At 37.8% G+C, this 20,903-nt stretch overlaps 1 protein-coding gene across 16 annotated transcripts in view; it reads right to left on the reverse strand.

The window, feature by feature from the left end:
• Positions 1-20,688, reverse strand: part of CDCA2 (cell division cycle associated 2) — a 58,704-nt gene extending 38,016 nt beyond the window's left edge. The window contains exons 1-16 of one of the 16 annotated variants that reach the window (XM_072846098.1): positions 20,435-20,652; positions 18,938-19,530; positions 18,274-18,404; positions 17,503-17,656; positions 16,454-16,656; positions 15,385-15,463; positions 14,285-14,520; positions 13,822-13,909; positions 13,090-13,310; positions 12,567-12,645; positions 11,879-11,928; positions 10,653-10,796; positions 9,711-9,885; positions 9,005-9,219; positions 7,746-8,615; positions 5,927-5,982 (exon numbers count right to left, since the gene is read on the reverse strand). In XM_072846098.1, the coding sequence (XP_072702199.1) occupies positions 7,782-8,615; positions 9,005-9,219; positions 9,711-9,885; positions 10,653-10,796; positions 11,879-11,928; positions 12,567-12,645; positions 13,090-13,310; positions 13,822-13,909; positions 14,285-14,520; positions 15,385-15,463; positions 16,454-16,656; positions 17,503-17,656; positions 18,274-18,404; positions 18,938-19,469 (3,141 nt within the window). In that variant the 5' untranslated portion in view covers positions 19,470-19,530; positions 20,435-20,652 and the 3' untranslated portion in view covers positions 5,927-5,982; positions 7,746-7,781. The other 15 variants (XM_072846093.1, XR_012039662.1, XM_072846097.1 and 12 more) reach the window with 15 other exon arrangements.
• Positions 20,689-20,903: the final 215 nt, after the last annotated feature.

Raw genomic sequence — 20,903 nt, forward strand, 5'->3', positions numbered from 1 at the left:
TTCTGCCTATAGCCTTATCTTTTTCTTTAACTCTTATACAAAGGTGCAATTCCAAGGCACTTAACGCCACAGATCTGGCTGTGACTAAGGCTTTTTGTGGCTCTATTAAGAGGCACTATGCCAAGCATTAGAAAAAGTTCCTGGCAGCAATGCTTTAATTTGCTTAACTTGCAATATCTTGCTTATGCATACATTCTCTCTGCTACCAACTGCTTTGCTTCCTTTTTTGGATCATCACTCTGTGACCCTACTTGTCATTTTTGTGACTGGCAAGAGCCAGACATCGGTGTCTTAAGCAAAAGGAGGAGGTATTGGGAAAACAGAAGCAAGATGAGCGAGGCAGACCAGAAGGCAGCACACTCCAAACCCGAGGCAGTGGAACACAGCAATGCAGGAAAACTCAGCAAGGTAAAATAGACCTCTATCTACTGTGAGAAGCGAGCAGTGGGAGAGATGCAAAAGACAAATGTAAAGTGAACATTTGAGGCTTATATTCCATAGCTTGTATTATGTAATGCTTAGCATTAAGATAAGCTACATGTACATTACCTACTCCTTACATAAACCTTACAAAGCTTTCCTTGCAAAACAGACCATGGGTACTTACGATTTTTTTCTTGAGGGGAGAGTAAAATGACCTTTTTATTCATCATTAATATTTGTACCCACACAATTACTTTTTCCTCAATAGCACACATGAGGATACTCAACATATCCAAGTCACAGTTCAAACATGAATTCCCTTACAACCTTAATAGATTTGCATTAGTGAATATTATTTACTACCAAAACTCAGCATTACTGACCTTCTAACCATGGAACTAAGTGCATTTGTTTGTCCAAACATTTGTATGACATAGGCAGGTTATTTATGACAGAGCGAAGCATGGCTTCAAAAGTATCTTCAGTATAACTCGGTTGATTTAATGGATGGTGATATTAGATCCATATTTTTCATGCTGATGTTACAAGTGCTGGCAAATAAATGAAAGACAGAGCAAGGAAACTGAGTAACAAGTTAATTCAAGAACAGCACAAAACCAAACCCAGACCACAGAGGGAACAAAAAGCCCAGTTTTCCGATTCCTAGCTTGTTTAGTTTACTACATCATTAGGGCTTTCAAGGAACGATCACTATTTGTTCTTGCAACTTCTCTTCAGACTTTGAGATACCTTGTTTGTAATCTTTAATGATTTAATCATAGCAATGTAAAAAATGAGGCTCATTTATCTACTTAACAACATTAAGAATTTTGCATGTTATTTGTTCAAAGGGATTTTTGCTTGTAGGGTGGGATTGTGAGGAATAAAAGATTTGTTTGCAGAGTGGGGCTTGTCCAGGCATGATGTCTGTTTTGATAACTTAGTTTTAGTCCTTCATTGTTACAATACTTGGAGGCCTCTGGGCATAGGTGACTAAATTAAAAGTTGTTGTTGTTATTATTATGAATAAATATGGTTGTTCAGACTATAAAACACATTGCACAACATGAATTATCTTGGTTACACAGTGCAAGGTCTTCACTGAACTGATTGGCAATGCTAAAAAACAGCAGTAAGCCTGCACCATAAAGAGGGTATTTAAACTAAACTTTAGTGGAGTTGGAAGCCAGTCCATAGCAGGCTTCTGTCAAGAGGTTTTACTGCTAGTTTGCTGGGTCTTGTGTTTGTAGAATTTTCAGTTTCTTGGTAGGCACTAAACTTTTAAAGCCTTGAATCACAACTATTTATCACCCATCAGGGAGCTACATAAAATGTATTTTCCTTCAGAATGACTATTCTCATAAAAAAACTAATTTAAAAAAAAAGACAATTAAGAATATTTTTTAAAAATCTACAATATAGCCCAACTAACAGGGATTCTTAAAACTAAATACTATGAACCACAAAAATTAATGCCACCTGCAAGCTGTAAATATGTGTATTATTTAATTTTTTTCCAAGTATTTTCTTTGGCTGTTACATTCAGCTGAACAAGGCCTAAAAATTGTCAAACTAAATTCTTGTTTAAGAGTAGAGCTCTAACTACTGCCAGTTTGAGTGAAACACACATCCAGGTTTAGGGAATATGTTTTGTTTATTTTGGCTGCAGCACAGGGTAGAACATTTTCCATCCCATCCGAATGCAGTCAAAAAGGTTTTGAAATATTGCACAATAAAAGCCATTCATTATATCTGTCTCCTCTCCCTTCCAAAAACAAATATGGCTGACCAGTTCCAAATCTGTGCAGGGGGCAGGAAGATGGGAGTCAAGGGGTCACTGGAAATAACCCAAGACTAACACCAGGTTTTTCAGGTTTGAGTTAGGGAATATGTTCCATGCCCTCATTCCCAGTGCACACAGGTTTTTCTTCTTCCCCCTCCAAAGCTTGGTTAAAGTAGTTAATTGCTCTGTTATGCACAATTTACAGGACTTAATTACAAAACTAATACATTAGCCTTCTTGTCTATAAGTCACAGGCACAACTTCATCTTTTCCACTGGGACACAGTGAAATTAGACCTTACCTTATTTCAAGTTAAAACATTTTGATTTGCACTGTTTACCTCCTAATTTTAAAAACGTGCAATTTGAAGGAATACCCAACTACATTTTACAGTTTGTTTTTAGATTTATTTCCACTGCTTACCTACCTGTTAGCAGCTTGAAAATGAAATTTCTGTCACTGCCCACTCCTGTTCCTGTGTGCTTAAGCTACACTTGGCATACTTCAATGGCTTTTTTTTCCCCTCTCTCCATTTCCTTACACATAGTTCTAACAATGCTTTTCTGTTTGCTTCCTTATGCATAGATTAGTTCATCACTAAACTCTTTCCAGGTCTAAGTGAACTATAAGAGTGCTAGAGGATTCAGAGTGAGAAAGAAGAGTAGAGCACAAACATTTTAGTGCATTTCTAAACAGCAACTAGACTAGAATACTAGATGAACACACAATAGTGAAATTTATATGCAACCCCTTGGTGTTTCAGTATCCCCTTCTATTGCCCAATTAGTCAGAAGCAAGTAGAGAAAAATAAGCTGAAGACTAGATGAAGCTTCACTTACAACTGATTAAAGTAAAAAAAAAAAAAAGGCATATTCTTGTTATTTTCTTTCCCCTGCTTACCATGAGTGTCAGGTTGAGAAAACTATTTTACTTGTGTTAACTCACATGTGAGAAAACTTGGTCATATTGTCTCCACTTTTGTAACTTATGTGCATCTTAATTATGGCAAAATATGGGCATAAAATAATTCCTGGCAAACACTAACACTTTCCCTTTAAACCTTTCTGAAGAATTCAAGTATAAGTGTTGCTGTTCTTTGTATCTTCACCTCACTAACATCAAGCAAATTGAAGCAAAGACCATTCCAACTGTGAAATACTCCTCACTGCTAGTTGTCAGATATTCAGCCATCTGAAAACGTATCAAGACTGCACTTCATAGGATAGTGCAAGCAAAAGTGATATGTAATTACTCTTACTTATTAACGACATCATAATTACAGAGTGGCAAAATAATCAGTCTTTCTAGGACCCACCACTTATCCTTTATGTCAGTCAGAGCATGATAATTACATGGCAATCTGCTAAATGCAATTATTCAGCAATATACACTTAGTGCTAGCTATTACCATACTTGAAGCCATTTAAAGTCTATACAATACAGCACTTAACGTTAGTGAAGTACTTTTAAACGCAAAGTAATCTTTATAACAACCCTCTCTAAAGAGAAAAAAAGCCTCCCCTTAGAAGAATACGGAGAGTAAATGAGAGGTGAAAGAGACTGGCCAACACCATAGATTTATTTAGATGCCACTATGATACACAGACTGACACGGAGCTCAGCACTGCACAAAAAAAAAGTCAAAACAGTGACTTAAATTGAAGGCTACAAAGGCTAGCCTTCACACTGGGAGACCATATCAGCCAACTCCCCAGTCTAACATACTGCGTAGTGATGCTTCACTGATCAAACAAGAAAACAACTCACTTGTACACTGCTGACTTTGTTGCAAATAAAACTGCGGGTTGTATTAGAGCGGCTAAGCTAACCTAATGTGACAGAACACCATTAAAATCTATTCCAGGGAGTGCTGCAATTAACAGCTGAGAACTAGAACCACAAACTCAAAATATCTTGACTCTTGAGACCTGTATGCACTCGCACACAATATACCTTAATTTTAATTCCTACACCCCCACATGGCAATGAAGACAAGAGACCACTTCAGAAAGTTCTTCTGTTGATTGAATAAGGATAGTAAAGTTGCTGGTCATTCAAAGGTTAATGTTAACTCAATTTCAGAAAAGCAAATCTGAAAATGGAACAGCATTGTTCACTTTGCTGTTCACACTTCCTGCGTAACAGCACGGCCACCAAGTTGTAGGTTACACTGCTTCAGGAGCCTATAGAGATACTCTTTGGGGAAAGAGCAGCGACTCACACGAGATCTGAAAGTTTAAAGTACTAAGACCATTTTGTTAGCCTTGCATGAAGAGCTCTCTCCCAAATTCCCCAGTTCCTTCCCATGCTAAACAGGCCCCAGCATTTGCAATTCTCCAGCTCTCTATTCCATGACAGATTCTATCTTAGGTCTTAACTATTAGGCAAGTCCCAAATCACCTCTTGCAACCCTAATCTCTAGCAATCAGAAAACAGCCAGAAGAGACCTCAAGAGGCCACCAGCCCTATCCTTATCCCTAGGAAGGATCGTATGTCAATCCTGACAGATATTTGTTTAATCTGTTCTTAAAAGCCTCCAGTGTTAGAGATTCCACAACTACCCGAGGCAATGTATTCCCATGCTCAACTATCTCTGCTGCTGGAACTTTTTCTTAATGTTTAACAGAGACATTTTTCTCTAATTTAAACACATTATTTCTTGTCCCATTCAGTACAGATACGGAGAACAGATTATTACCCCCCCCACTTACAACCTTCTGCATAATTGAAGACTCGTCTCCTCTCAAGTCCTCTCCAGATTAAGCCTCATTAACTGAAACCTCTTTATTTCCCTGTAGGCTCCAACCTCACCCTCATGAAAGCCATGCAAACTGCCATCAAGCATCTACACAAAATTCCTAACAATGCTTTTCAACCAGGCTTTGCCAGGAGGAAAATCCAAGCCTTGTTTTCTTCTCCTTACCCCTGCTCTTCTATTTCTGACTTTACTTAACACTTCACTTCACATCTAAAGTGCACTTAGCCTATCCACTCAAGAAACCTCAAGGGAGAATTCTCTTCTAGTGCTGCTGTGACTGATGCATAGGACAGCAGCATCACAGCAAGCACGTTCTAGGCAGCATTTTAGATTAAGTCCTCTAGTATCAAACATACTAGTTTATTGCCTCTTCCTCCAGGACAACTCTTCACTCGACCTGACTATTCAAGCCTATTCAGTATCCGACACCCACAGTCTCCAAAGGTTTCACTCACTGCTAGATTTGATATCGAAAAGCTGTTAGGTAAACCCTAACATCTCAGCTGCAACTGTTTAAGAATGCAATGTAATTTCCATATAAAGAGTCATATCTGAATACAGTGCATAAGCATTTCACTTTTCCAGATTAATTTCAGTGCATAGTTTAGTTACTGGTTTGATTTTTTTTTTCATGTTAGAAGTAGCAGCTATTGTTAGGTTTAATCTCGAGGAGCTTTAGATTTTAACCTTAGCTAGTACCTCTTAAAAGATTTTGTACGTTATGATATTATTTTCAAAATCCGTTACAACCATAAAAACTCATGTCAGACTGCCCTCTCCTGGTAAGCCAACATACTGCTATCACAACAAGATTCAACCCAAGTAACTATTGCCATTCTGTTTCCAAATCTAAAATTTTCACTGTGACACAAAAGCAAACCCCAAAATAAAACATCAAGGAGACTGTTTTGATAACTTCAGTAATGTTTCTAAAGAAGCATAAGATGAACAGCATTAAGTAGTGAAGTTTCTTTCAAGTTGCCTTAGGAGTTCTTGTCTTGGGAAAAACTGATGATGTCTGTAGAGAAAAGTAAAACATGCATAAAAATGAAACTGTTCTGGTTGCTTTTAAGCTTTATAAAAGCAGCCAAGTACACAAAGTATTTTATTCCACATCAATAATGTTAAAAACAAGGTCACAGAAGAGTTCCTTTTCAACAGAAAGCTATTTCCTTCAAGCTGGCACAGGTATTTCACTAGGGCTGAAACAGAACAGTATGAAAAATGAAAGCAACAGCAAATGTTTAAGTAGACCACCTACAGTCATCACTTTTTATTACATTGTTCAAGCTCGACAAATGAAAACAGTAAGATGACAGGTCAACTACTGAATAACATGCACTGTGTTTAGTACACATACGCCAAAGACTGGAAGCATCCAGAAATGAAGTACAGCTTTATTGTATGATGAATGTTTCACTTTCCTTAGCCAATTTAATTTTTTAAAATTAATGTTATAAAGATTTAAAAGCTTTTTTTTTTAAATGACCAACCCTCACACCAGAGAAGCAGAATTCATTAACTCTTTCTAACACAAAATTTAGTCTTACTCATAGGAACTCCACCCCTGCTCATGCCCAGAAGGTAAAGCAAAGTCTTTTCAGAAGATGGTAACAGCTTCCCCGCCTTCTCCACCTCCCCTTCAAGCCAGAATTGATTTCTTTCTTATTTGCAGAGAATCTCAAGGGGTTTTTTAGGATATTTTTGAAATCTGGAAGAAAATTCATGCAGATTTCAAAAGCAATTTATAAGGAATGATCAAGCACACGGAAAACATCAACACTTCAAGCAATTCTAGCTGAAAGGGCATACTTACAACAGCACGGTTTAACTACTAAAGACAAATTCACTTTTTATCTACTTCAATTAAACTTCAAAAATATATCAAAATCTTAAGCTTTAATCCTGTTCTTTCAAAAAAAAAAAAAAAAGAGCCCTATCAGCAAAATATGGATTAGTATCAACTCCCAATCATCTAAAAAGTAACTTGGCACCACAGATCATATTTTTGAACTACCAAATTTGTTCCTCTTTACTTAAAACACCAGAAAGTCACATGTGTTTGCTGACATGCCTTCATTTAGCAACTTCATATATTGATCATGCATTTGAGAGCGGAGCAAATGTAGCAAGATGGTCTACTGAACACATCCAGTTTAACAATCATGACTAAGTTTCAAGGGCAAAAATCCCACACTACTGTGCAGGTACCACAAGTGTAAACATATTCATCTAAACACAAGATAATGCCAGGCTGTGATAACATGCATACAAATGCATGCATAAACATTATTTAAATTTTGTATATTGTCTCACTGTTGTATCTTGCAACAAAATTCACTAGCCCCTAGAGCAATCCTTCCAGCTGGGAAAATAGTCTTTGCCTTCTTGAAATGACTAAACTTGGTGTTGCAGAGCAAGTCGGTCATTTGTTGAGGTTTTTTTATATTTGCAGTGTTTAATTGCTATTGCTTTATAGACAGCACTGAAGTATGAAAAGACGTAAGCAAGGATGTAGACTACAATAAAGAGGTGATGTCAAATTCAGTTCATCATGGGAGAAAGACTCTTGATTACCTGCCATGACTGTCTACCAGACCAATGCTCTGAGCCGAGCTAGGTCTTCCACGCAGTTCTGAGCTTCAAGCATTTTAGGCATCAAGACAAGGAAAATCAGTTCTAAGTTATCCAGAAAATGAATAAGGAAATAAGAAGTAAGGAAATTTAAGTGGGAGAGAGAAGAAAACAGCACTTGAGAGAACATAAGAATCTAATACTGACCTTCACTTCACAAAATGAGAGGTAGCTGAAACCTCGCTAAATGTTATTTTCAAGAGGTATTTCTACTTCTTCAGAGTGTTTTTGGTTACATCTGTCCTTCCTATATACAGAATTTGTTATGCTCCTTCTCTGGGTCTGGGACCAAGTTCTCATTTCTTGAGGTGTGGATACGCACATGCTTTTCCTCCTCCGTGTTTTGCAAGGACCACCAGCAAGATGAATAGAGTCATTGTTCTCCTTCCCTGGTGCTGAAAACTGGATGAGATTTTGTTCTCTATGGTGAATATTCTCTGATTGCGTAAGGATGGATGTGCTTCCTGTTCTGATTTTGCAAGCAGAAGATAGCAAGGGAGGGTTCTTTTGAATCTTGTTGGGTACTTCAATCCATGCAAGTCCTTCAATTTCTGCATCTTTATGTAATCTCATGCTGCGCCTCACTCTTTTTTCACCCCTGTTATCGCTCTTTCTTCTAAAAGGCTCTAAGGAGTCACTTTTTAGCTGAGGAGTAGGTAAGACTTCTTCCACATTAAAAGAAGAAACTGGAAGATTGTTTCCAGTTATTTCCGATTTTTCAACAGGAGGAAAATAGATGGCGCTACTTCTTCTTCTTCTTGGTGGGCTACCTCTTATAGAATCTTTTTGTGGACACCAAGTTCTTTGGGCACCCTCATGTACACTAGCATCCTGTTGTTCCAGAAATTCTATCCCTGTTAGCCGCTCTGCCTTATTTAGGCAATTTCCTTGTAATTTCTCGTTTTCTATCAAGGAACCACTTTCTTTTGGCTCTTTTACACATGCAGCCTCTTTACCTTGTTGGAAATAGTCACATGTATCAAAACCACATGGTGCATCTGGCACAATGTTTGAAAACTGGAAAAAAAAAAAAAGTGATTTGTTTTTAAACATAGGCAAAAGGTAATCCACAAAAAACTGGTTTCAAAGAGCTGACAACTGAACAACTGCTACTGTTTGCCTCACCAAGTCTAGTCATTCTCAAAAAACCCCAACCAAGACATAGAATCCTGCATGGTGAAATCTGCCCCAATGTGGGGCCAAACTTATGTTGCATGAGGCCTTGTTCAGTTAGGTTCCGAATACCTCCTTCCAAGGATGGAGTTTCCATGGCCTCTCCAGGTAGCCTGTTCCCATGTTTAATCACTCTTAGTTTTTTTTCTTCCCTCAAAACATTACTTTTTTGATCCAACATCAAGCACAATTCTGACTTATTTTCCAGTGGTATCCTTAAGCATACCAGTTACCTTATGATCAATGCCAGAAACAGACTTCAGATCACCATCTGACACCTGAAACACGGTATCACCGGAGCTGCTGGCTTCTACAGTGTCCAGGTGCTTAGAGCTTGAATACATATGAACTGCACAGATGTTCTTCCCTCTCATTCTTTCAACAGCTGGCTTCTGTTGAACATCCTTGAAAGCATTCCCAGATTTGGTTTTATCTAAAAATACATCCTCTGAATTAGAATAAACACGTGGTTACTTGACTCTACTTGTGAACGTACAAAATCTCTTTTTAATTGTTACAACAAAAGCTTTACAGCATTTTACTTACATAAAAGTAACCTTCTAAAGAACCATTCCAGATAACTAGTGTAAAAAAACCCAGAAAGCTACTGCACATCACTTAACTACTCATGCCCAACTTACCGGTTTTAAAGACTATGAAAATATCAGCATCCAGTCAAAGTACAGAGAGGTTCTTTTTTTTTGTTCACCTTTACACTGCAGTCTAAGAAGGGTTAAATTTATCCAGTTGGAGATTATTAATCTATTAGATCCTCTGGACTCTGCTATTACAGAACCAATTAAAAGTAAAAAATGTACATTGGGCTCTTTACCTATGCACAGAACTCAAGAAACCTGTTGACAGTTATCTTACATAACTGTTGAAATAAAAAATTAGAAGCAAGAGAGCAAGGCAAAACAAAACTAAAAACCACATTACCTGAAAAAAGCACATTTGCCTTTGGTGAGTTTGGAGATGAGGCAGAAGAGAAAACCTCTGGAATTTCAGGGATAGGGCTGAGAAGAGGTTTCTTAGAAGCCATCTCTCTTTCCCCATATAAAGATTTTTTTACTTTTTTCTTTCTTCTTTTCCCAGAGCTTGTATGTTTTCTTTTCTGAAAATATTGAGAAGACTGAATAGAGCACAATGTAATTGTGCACAAAAAAGAGCACAATCATCCTATACAATATTTTCCAACAAATAAGTGACACCATTACCAGATTTTGGTAGATAACAACTGTTTCCCCTACAATGAAGGTTCCACTCGTTCTGCCATCTACAAATTAATCTAAAAACTCAAAGCAAAGGCAAATTACTTCTCAAACATGAGATCTGATTTTTGTTTCATTTAACCAAATCTAGAAGTCAAAGAAATTAGTCTTTCAGCTCAAAACTACAGATTCTTCATTCATGCTTAGTCTGAAAAGGAGTACCTGCTTTCCCTTCCAATACATGAAAGCAAGAATCTTTTAGAAGTCTCGCACCTTTACAATACTTAACTAGCATATAACTGGGCAAGTTCAAAGAACTATTACTGCATACACTTGGTAAGAGAAGAACCACAAACTCATTTTCTGTCCCCAAAGACTGAAAAGTGACACACACACCCCCCCTTCACCTCCATACAGTTTCCTTTTTGCCCTACAAGTCTTTAAACCCTGCTAGTCAGCCTTAACAAGCAGTAAGAAAGAGGGGTGTGGCAGTAAGTTAGGAAAACAAGATAGGCATGAAGAAGAGAATACGGGCAGCAACAGGAAACATAACGCCCTTTAGAAAATCTTTACTACAAAGATCAAAATAATCACGTAAAACACGCAAGAAAGAAGAGACACTTTGAGAAATAAAGGCAGTATTCACCAACTGCAGTGGGCTGTCACTTACCTGTGTCTTTTTGGCAGCAGGTGTAGTTATATTCTTTTGTCTTTGAAATGTGTTCTTTCTTGGATTTTTAGTGTCTTTAGCATTCTTAGTATTTGTGGCTCTTGAGATGCTAAAATCAGTCCCCTCTGAAATGGTGCTACACTGCTGAGGAACATGAATTTTAAGTTGGTGGGGTGCATGTGTAGGTGCACATGCATACGCTTGCTTTTTTAAAAAATACACCACAGTCCAACAGTCATAAGAATCACATTGTAATTAGTCTCTGTTATTTCATATATGAGGCCATAAGAGCTAGACACTCACAGTTGGAAATTAAGATTTATAGCGCTAGTCTCTTCACACAGTACAATATAGTTCTATTTGTACAAAAAGGACATTCTAAAGAGAAAGTAGTAAATTTTCATCTTAGCTATTTCTTTCAGACAAGATGGGTTACTTTTTTCATATTACTTTTTTTTTTGCCTTCTCCCTCCAATAAGGCACACTAGAACTTACAACACTAAAGTCTGAAAGCACTTCTTACAGAAACTGTTGTACAATAAATTCTATGCACGTTAAAATTCCAGCAACCAGAAGAGATATACGTATGATATTCTGTCTGCCTTATAGCTAGCAGACAAAAAGGTTAACAAGACTGAAGATCTTTAGCACCGGACTTGGGAACACAGCCACAGTTTCAGTGATACCGAAAGTCGTCACAAGTTGCGGAATAAACTTCACTTTATTAGCCTCTATCTCATGTACCTATAGCTCAAAGAAATTAAACCAAATAGAAAAATTAGACAGAAAACTTTGTTTCCCATCTCCTCCATTTTCTGCGATTATAACTTTTTATATTCCCATGAGTGAAGCCCCTGATCCTATGAATGAAAGTCTATGAATAAATCTCTCCTAAATTTTGTCAGACTATTTGGGAAAGTTCCTGGAAAATTCAATAAAAACAGTAAATTTAAGTATCAGGTTATAACCAAAAATGTTTTAAATAACTGGAAAACCACTTTCACTCAAAAATGAGATTTCCATAAGACAATTACCTGCACTAACATGAGATATTTCCATACACCTGGATATATACAATCCTCATAGCTGAGGCTGTAAAAACTCTTATAAGCATCAGGAGGTACAAAAGATAACAATTCTGCCTGAAGTAAAAAACAAAAACAAAAAAAACACACCCCAAAACCACACCAAACCAAAAAAACCCCATCGTCACTAAAGAAACGTACCTTCCTTTTAGTAGAACGAGTTGTTATCATATCAGATTTGTCAGTTTCTGCTATTATATATGAAGAAAATAAGAATATTGATTCAGTTTCAGCACAAAAAGTTAATTATCTTTTGAGGAAATTATCCACATAATTTCTAACATTATGCACAGCATGTTTAGTCATCTTAGTCTTGAGTAACATTTTCTGCATAAAGAACTATCAAACATGGCAAGATAAAAAAAACTTAACAGCTTGCTTTACAAAAGAGGAAAACAAAACTTGTAAGGATTTGGTAACAAAGTAATTAGCACTTAACACAGCTTTCATAGAGATACAATCACACACGTTCACAACCCCCTTTCAATTTTTTTGTTCTTGTTGTCTTGCTTGCTATTTTAAAAATATCAAAATTACAATATCAGAATCAAGTTAGTAAGCCCAGTTACTTCAAGGAGTAAGTCTAATTAGATCAGCCACTTTCACAGAAAAATACCAGAAGGTCAGATAACATCCAGTTAACCTAAACAGGTAAACCCTGCAGCTACTGCAAAGACCTTTAGAAGAAAGCAAGAGCATTTAAATTTTAGCACAATTTAACTATATCCCCTGTATAAAAGCAAACAAACAAAAAACCCCTGTGTCATCTCTCAATTTTCAGATACAGAAAGATGCCTTATTTAATGACAAAAATACAAGTTGGGGTTACCTTCTGCATTTTCAACAGGTAAGAGGTCTTCTGCAGCAACAGGACCCTCCAGTAACTCTTGAAGAGGCTCAACACATTCCTTTAAAAAAAAAAAAAGTTAAATTTTTTAGCAATATACTATATCAGATATACACTGAAAAACACCTTGTCCATTAGTGTTTGGAACAGCCAGGCAATTTTATGTTTTTTCCTTAAAAAATGCGGCAGTTCATTTGCTATATATGGCAAAAATAAATAAAGTATCAAAAGTATATTCATAAAGCCAAAACAAAAACATTTCCTGGGCTACCAGTACTCAACTTTAAACACAGCTCTACAGGCCAAAACGCTATTTAGAATTTATAAAACAAAAGAAAAAGTTTTCAGTGTCATCCTAATGCTTCAAGCAGACTGTATTTTAATAGTTTAGCAATGTCTTTTCAAAATCAAGGAGACTGACGAAAAAATTAAACAAAAATTGAACATTCACAGAGATTAAGAGGCTGTTTTTATAGCTTAAAAAAAAACCCAACAAAAAACTTACATCATTGCAATCAAAGTTCGGCTGGGATAATGGTTCTTCAATGAGACTTGACCTTGCAAAAGGGCTATTACTTTGCAATTCTGGATGACGGACTGGTGTTGCTCCTTTGCGCAACGGAGTATTTGCAGGCAAAGTTTCGTCAAATATTTCTGGGCTTAGAACTTCTCCAAAAGTAACTCTTTTCTTCTTTGGCTTTTCAGAGCTATGTCTTGCAGTTGTCTCTATTGTAATAAAATACATAGACAGCTTAGTGAATTTAATAGCAGAGCAGAGACTTTTCCAGGTCTTTTTATGGGTCTTAACATTCTCTTAAAAATCACACTCCCCCCAACCACACAGCAAAATACCACCTTTACATGTCCTGTGGCTTCAACCAGAATTTTCAGTGTAGCTTTATTACAATACCAAGAATTAAGGAAGAAAGAAATAGAAGACTAGAAATGACTAGCTGTTCCACAAGTTCCAGTTGACAAGTGTAAAATTTCTTGAAAAACAGGTGATTCTATTCCGGTATTAGAGGATTTCTGAAGTTTTGGTGTGGGATTTTTTTTTTTTTTTAATAGACATTATTTTCCTTGGCAACCTTATTTTCCACTTCAGGCAGTAGGATGCCACACGTGAGCTACTTCAGTGGTGGTTAATGCATATCATTCTTCAGATTTAGCAAAGGTGCAAAACCTTATGATCCCATATAATACTCTGCCTATTTAAAAAACAAAAGGGGAATCTGACCTGTTTGCAATGCTTCAAAGATTTTTGCACAACTGGAGACTGTGAGAGATTCACCTCCTCCTCTGTCAACTGCATCGTTCGAGTATTCCTATCAAATTTAAGTGATACAATCATCTATTCAATACCATTTAATTAAAATATCGTCCTTGTTCAAATCAAAAGTGAAAATAACTTTTTCTGTAAGCAACATTTAATAATCAGTCCTATTGTTTAAAAAACCTACTTGTTTTCTAAATGAATAAAACTCAACACCACACATATGGATATTCTCATAACATGAATGCTTCAAACAAAGCTTCCAAGATGACCAAACAGCAAATCCATTGCTAGCATTAAATTATTTCTGAGGCGTGTCAATCAGTCAAAAAGTATCTTTAACCACAATTCAAATTCTGGTAGTTCAATAATGACTGCAGAAGTTCATCCTGAGTATTAGTACCTCCATGTAAGTCAGTTAACCAACCTTCATGCTATCCATTAGTTGCTTCACCGGCGTTTTCTTCAATACAGATCGCAGATGGGAGCCACTCTGTGTGTGTTCATTTAATGGAATATTTCCCCTTTGCAGTGGTGTGATAGGTGGCTTGCTTTCATCAAATATTTCCAGGCTCGGTTCTTCCACAAAGCTAACTCTCTTTCTGCTGAAATCTGAGACAACGTTACTTCTAAAGTCTTTAGTGATGTGGTCAGAACTGAAATCTTTAGAGCAAGTAGACAGAAAGGACAATTAAAGACTGAAGTAAAATTGAGAAGACTATAGTATTAGCAACATGAACTATAAATGTACACATCTCCCTACATTCTGTGCATCAACATCACAAAAAAAGCCATTCGTTTCTAAATTTCTATTATTGTGCCACATTTACATTTCATATTTTGAGACATTTACAAAACATACAAAAGTAAAAAGGGAGCACTGCATGAAGGAAAAGACATTTTGCATAAGGATTTCTCTCTCACCCATGTAAATTGGGGTGCAGGAGCAAGGGGGAGTATTCTTTAATGTACAGAGGGACTCTGTACATTAACATCACTCTCTCCTTCACAAGCATGAACTACTCAACTATATCTTTCCCTAAAAGTGGCCTGACTAGCAAAATTAAGGAAAACTCTAAGCAATTATTCCCAGCCTGTGTCTCAGTTTGAGCTTGCTTTTTCTATCAGAATCAAACTGCTAACATACCACCCAAGAGGCCCTACCCCACCTTCTGAATATTTCAGCTCCTCTCATAAAAGCTATTTCCTTCCTATGAATTGCACTTAAGTAAAAACACGTTTGATGCTATGCTGTACTGAACAAGCTCTGAATTCAGTTTTTAAACTGGGACTTGAGCCTCCTCTGCAGCAGCACGTGAATAATCGTTACTGGCAGTACTTTTTTTTTTGGTCCCTCCATCAGCCTTTATGTGAAAGTTATATCGGGTTTCTACTGCACTATAAATTGTAAACGAGACTACAGACATGGGATGACTGCTTGTGAAACTTTTCCTTACAAATATTCTAAGTATTTTTACTTTCTAATAAGAATATAACAAAGATTACAACAGTGATGAATCCTCTTACCATGGCCTGTTTCTAAGATATCTCTAATTGGAAGAGCCTCCAATGACTCAATAGGATTGTGTTGCTCATAAACCCATTCCTAGAGAAAAAGTTACAAAATTATATATATATAGCATCTATTTATATACACACCCCCACAACATGATAAAGAAATAAAAAAACTACTTGCAAATGCTGCCTTTTAAAATAGCATGAACTACAGAGTTTTTTAATCCCATAGACAAGGATTTCAGAGTTTTCTCAATCATCCACTACTTCAGTTGAATTTATTTTCCCAAAACTCCAAGGCTAAATGCTTAAAAGGATTATAGACGTCAGAAATGAAAAAAAGATGGAATGAAAAACCTGTGCATTTTAATCACTAATTTAGGAAGTTTCTTCCTAACCTCCATATAACTGTGACACTATCGCAGCTGTTTTACAACTCAGAAGCTGATAGGTCCAGCAGCATCAGAGGATACACCCAGCAAAATGGACCCCATCTTCACTGTTTTTATATATGACACCAATAAAAGGATCACCAGAGATATTTATATAGGACAAATTAACTTCTCCATCTGTATACAAGTACATCCTTTTTTTTTTTTTTGCATGGAATATCAAATAACTGCTGAACAGATATAAGATTAAAAATTGCATTCAAAGTCATCCCAATGATCAATAAAGTTGGTTTTGACATCTGGAAAAAGCTGTATTTGCCAGATCTGTGAATTTCACATCTCACATTGTTACAGCTGCGGATTCAAAAGAATTAAGACATATTTAAATTTTATTAATAGAATAAGCTGTTCCATGTGATTATCAGAAAAGAGTATAATCTCATTGACTAGAACAGCTTATAGCATCCACATTGAACATTTGCATGTAAAAGAAAACTGATCGCAGCCGCAGAAGAGCCAGCAGCAGGTATCTGGGGTTAGGCTATATTCACTGTCAGTCCAAATGGATCAGTGTCCATGCCAGATTTTGCTTCCCTTGACTTGTCATGATAAGACGTAAAATTCTTACAAAGGAGATTTGCTGCGCTATTTGTTTTCTCCACGTTCTTTGCCCACACTTATATAAGTACCTTTGAAACAGCAGCAGCAGGTTCGGTGACAGTCACATCCTGGTGTGAAGACAAGATGGTGCATATCTTGGTATCAGACTTACTGCTGTTCATCAAATTTTGTCTTAAATTTTCTTTTATGTCAGCTCCACTGTTGTCTGACATGAACTTTTCACTCCACTGATCCATGTTCCACTCTTTTGTAAAAGGTACTTTGTTCTGAGCTGCATCAATTAAAAACAAAACAAAAGAAAAACCAAACAACAAAGACAAACTTCAGATTTTTCAATGAATGCTCTTTTTGTGTTTCTTCACCAAAAGGATGGTGAGATTCAAAAAGCTAGGTAGTTTTCTAGTCAGGAAAAAGAAAAACACATGCATTTCTTTGAAATGTGTTTTGAAATGTTCTACTTTGAAAATAACATTACCAAATCTTCAAAACAAAGCAAGTTATTCCTTTCATATAAGTGTTAAGACCACCAATACCAGAGAAGTAAAGCGTTGTAGTTTGTTTTACATGATCATCTTCTCACAGTTAACACAGTACTGCCCTGACTTGCTTTTGCAGTATTTACTATTTTAATTAAGAAATAAGGATGTTAACACCACAGTAATGTAACATGATTTCTAGAATTACTGCACTTAGAAGTTACTAAAAAAAAGTTTGTGCATCACAATCAAGAGATGTAACAGTTAAAACAGCTAAAACCAGTTGTTGTAAAAACCATTCTCAGTTTCATGGAAAAAGTGTGAAAACACTAATGCTTAGTGAAAAGTAAATTAAAGGGTATATGTCTAGAAAGTAAAACTAAGAAAACAGTCACAAAAAAGTCCAGTCTTCATTTTTCTTTGGGGGTTATTCTGAGAAATCACTATTCAGGATGCACTAAGAAATAAGATAGGTTTAAACAAACAAAAAACCTCAAACCAAACACAACAAAATTGTGCCAACCCTTAGAAAGGAAATTTTTTTTTCTTTTATATTAAGTGTTTCTAGTTTTGTATTTTTGGGCCTAAATGAAGACCTAATGTTGAAGATAAATAATTGATCAGAAATATAATCAACTTACAAGAGCCTGCTTCCTGGGAAGCATCATCCACTCGTGACAGTCCAGAGAAGCCAGTCTCCCCTTCAGCTTCTTGTAATGATTTAAAAGATGTTTGAAAGGCATCTATTTTGTCTTTCAATGACCTGACATTTTCCTGTTTAAAAGGACTAACCTGCTAAAATAAAGTTAACCTCATGAGACTTTTTTTTCTTTCCAAGATGACATGGCCTTTAATTACTTTGTATTTATACTTTGGCATAAAACAAACTCAGAGAAGAAGCAAATCTTGTATTTAATCTGGCTGCAATTTTAGTTGTATGGTAAAAACATGCAAAAAAGGAACTGTATCAAGAAATCTGTTAAGTTTTACTGCCTTTCATAATCTGTCCCTCTAGACCATACTCAGAAATTGTTTTCTGACAGTTTATGCCAGTTTGAGTTAAGAACAAATCTGATTAAAAAACAAGTCACTTATGCTAGTGACTTGTTGACTATTTACTTCACTTCGAACTATCAACACTTTAATTAGCCAAAAATCAAGCATGGCAAACGCAGGAAAGCACAGGTTATGGTAAATAAAAGTTAAAATTTATGAGCAAGTGGAGAAAAGACTCCAGACTCTACACAAACAAACCTGTAACATCCCCTTATTCTAAAGTAAGGTGTCCAAAGGCAGTCAACAAAATTAAGGCCATGGTTATTCCTTCTACTGGCTTATTCCTGAGACTTGCCTTCTCTTTCTACCAGTATATGGTGATTCCCGGGGGGAACTACACTGAGACAGACTCTCACCTGTGTAAAAGCTTCTTTTTGCCTGTTGCTTCTCTGTTGGGCAAGGTATCGAATAAGGGTGTTATTTTCTGGTGACCCTCGTACTCCAATTGCTGATCTTCGTCTAAATTTTAATGAAGTTGGAGATTTCCCTGAAATGAGGACAGGAGGAAAAAAAAAAAGAAAACAAAAAAGAAAGAAATTTTTTTGTTAAGAATACCTACAGCTTTAAAATGGTATTTTTTTTTCTTTTTGTTTTAAGAATGATTTATGCTATTTATGAAAACATCCAAAGTTAGCTGCTCAGCTCAAGAAACCTTCATGAGCAAAAGCAAAATAACTTCCTAAAAGCAAGTTAATATTTAACTAAACTATATAGCAAGTGAGGAGCTGTCTTTCTTTTAGTTTTTCAATTGCTAGTTAAGGAACTGTCTACCAATAGTTGCAGAATTTGCCTTACTACCCCCTTGTGAAACTCACTGACACCTAATCAACTGGACAAAAAAAAAAAGTTAAATAGGGAATTAAAGCAACATCCTATCAGAGTCCTACCCTTGGACATACTCAAACTCAGCCAGACAACCCGAACCTGACCTTAATTGAAGCTTTTGACAAGAGGCTGGACCAGATGACCTCCAGACATCCCTCTGAGAAGGACAACAGTCATTAGTCACTCCATCCTTACCTATAGATCGTTTAGTAAAACTGTCCTGAGTAATCCCAAATTCAGCAATTGTTACAGCTGCAAAATGAACAGGTTTTTTCCTCGGTTTCTCTGACGTTCCACAATCAGGTTTTTCTTCTGCTTTGTCCCTACTAGGTGTCAAGTAGCATTCATCCCCCAAAGAAACAGGTCTACTTCTTGAAAAATTTTCCTTACTGTTCAAAGGCAAGGTAGGTTTACCAGCCATATCACCTTTTAGCGTATCAAAAAAATATTCAGTGAACTGACAGCTAACAACGTCTTCCTTGTCATGGTACGATTCCTTTTCAAGGTCGTTGGTGTATCTCAGGGTGCATTCTTGCAACTGTGCCTGTTTCCCATCACTTAAATTCTCCTTCTTGGATGCCTTTACGACTTTTGATTTAGTCACTTTGCAAATCTTCTGGTCTTTTAACAGATGAGGGAAAGAGGCCTTTTCCTTCTCTTCACCGTATCTGCTCTCATTTTCTTTAACTTCCAGGGGAGCATGTATATTCTTAGATTGCCTGTGCATTGTTAGTGATTTATTTTAAGAAACATTTAGTCAGCCTTTGCTCTCCAGTAATTACAGATACCTATCAAAAAGAAAAAGATATTTTAATAGGTATTTGGTAAGAGCAAGAGCTTGCTACCATTCTCAAACTTCTACCAAATCTAGGCTTTTCCTGGAACAAGGTGTTAAACAGTGTGGCGGAAAGGGAAAGTCATTATCTCCAAAAGGCTACACAGAAAGGACACAAAAGGCTAGCACTAGAAAGAAAAATGCACAGCAATATAAACCTGCAACAGAGGTGTTTCACGAGTAAGGAAAGACAAGGCTATGCTTCCACTCTTTATCAAACTTCAACTTCACGTCAGTATAAAATATCATAAGCACAATCACACTGTGATCGTTTTGCTGTAAGTGCTGCAACAAGCATTTGCAATTTAATACCAACTGGAAAATTTAAGACGCTAACATTCTTTGCGTTTAGTTTCTTGGATTTTAAGTTAAGCACGTAGAATTCAGTAATGTCAGTCTGAAACTTTGGTTCCACAAATATATGCATTTTTTTTGTATTTTGCGTAACACGAATTAATGTTTTTAAGTCCACACTAAAAGGCGGTGCCTGCATCTACCCGGCTATACAGCCGAGACGGGACTGTCCGAGGGATCCGTGTCCAGCACAGGCCGCTCCCGGGGCGCACCCCACCCCACGAACCCCCTCCCCCAGCACCCCATTCCCTCAGCACTCGCCCTCCTGCACCCCCGCAGCGCACCCCACTCCCCCCACCCTCACCAACGCCTCTCCTCCTCGCAGCCCCCTCAGACGCCCTCCCAGCGTTCCCCACTCCTTTACATCCCCTCACCAACGCACCCCACCTCCTTCCGCTCCCCCCATTCCCCAGCTCACCCCACCTTACCGCGAACCCCCCGCGCCCCCTCACCTCCGCCCTCACGCCCGCCCCAGCGCATCCCCACAGCCACCAGACCCGCACCCGCCTCCGACATTCAAACCGGGCCGCACTACTGTGTATTCCTCCGCGCCCTCGCCCCTCTCGCCCACCGACCACCAGGCACCACGGCCAAAGGTGGACGGAAGGGAAGCGGCTCACGGGAGCCGGTCCCGTGCCGCCCTCTCTCCGGGCGCCGGCAGGGCTTCACGGGGAGGGGGGACTCTTTGGCGCCCTGCGCGCGGAGGGATCACGAAGCGCTGCTCGCGCGCTGAAGTACCATTTTGAAAAGAAACGGTCCATTCCGCCAACGGCGCCACGTGACAGGCCGCACCAATCAAGGGCGACTCTACTTCCAGTCACGCTTTATGCTAATATCGGGCTTTACTCCTCCCTTGATTGGCTACCGGAGGCGCCACTGCCGCCCCGCCCCCCGCCGCTCCGTTGGCAGTTCCCGCCCAACCCGCCCTTGCCCCGCCACTCCGGCGGAGCGCGTTTCTTATTGGACAGCCGG

The sequence above is a fragment of the Ciconia boyciana genome, chromosome 25 (assembly GCF_034638445.1).
Source record: "Ciconia boyciana chromosome 25, ASM3463844v1, whole genome shotgun sequence".
Lineage (NCBI taxonomy): Eukaryota > Metazoa > Chordata > Aves > Ciconiiformes > Ciconiidae > Ciconia > Ciconia boyciana.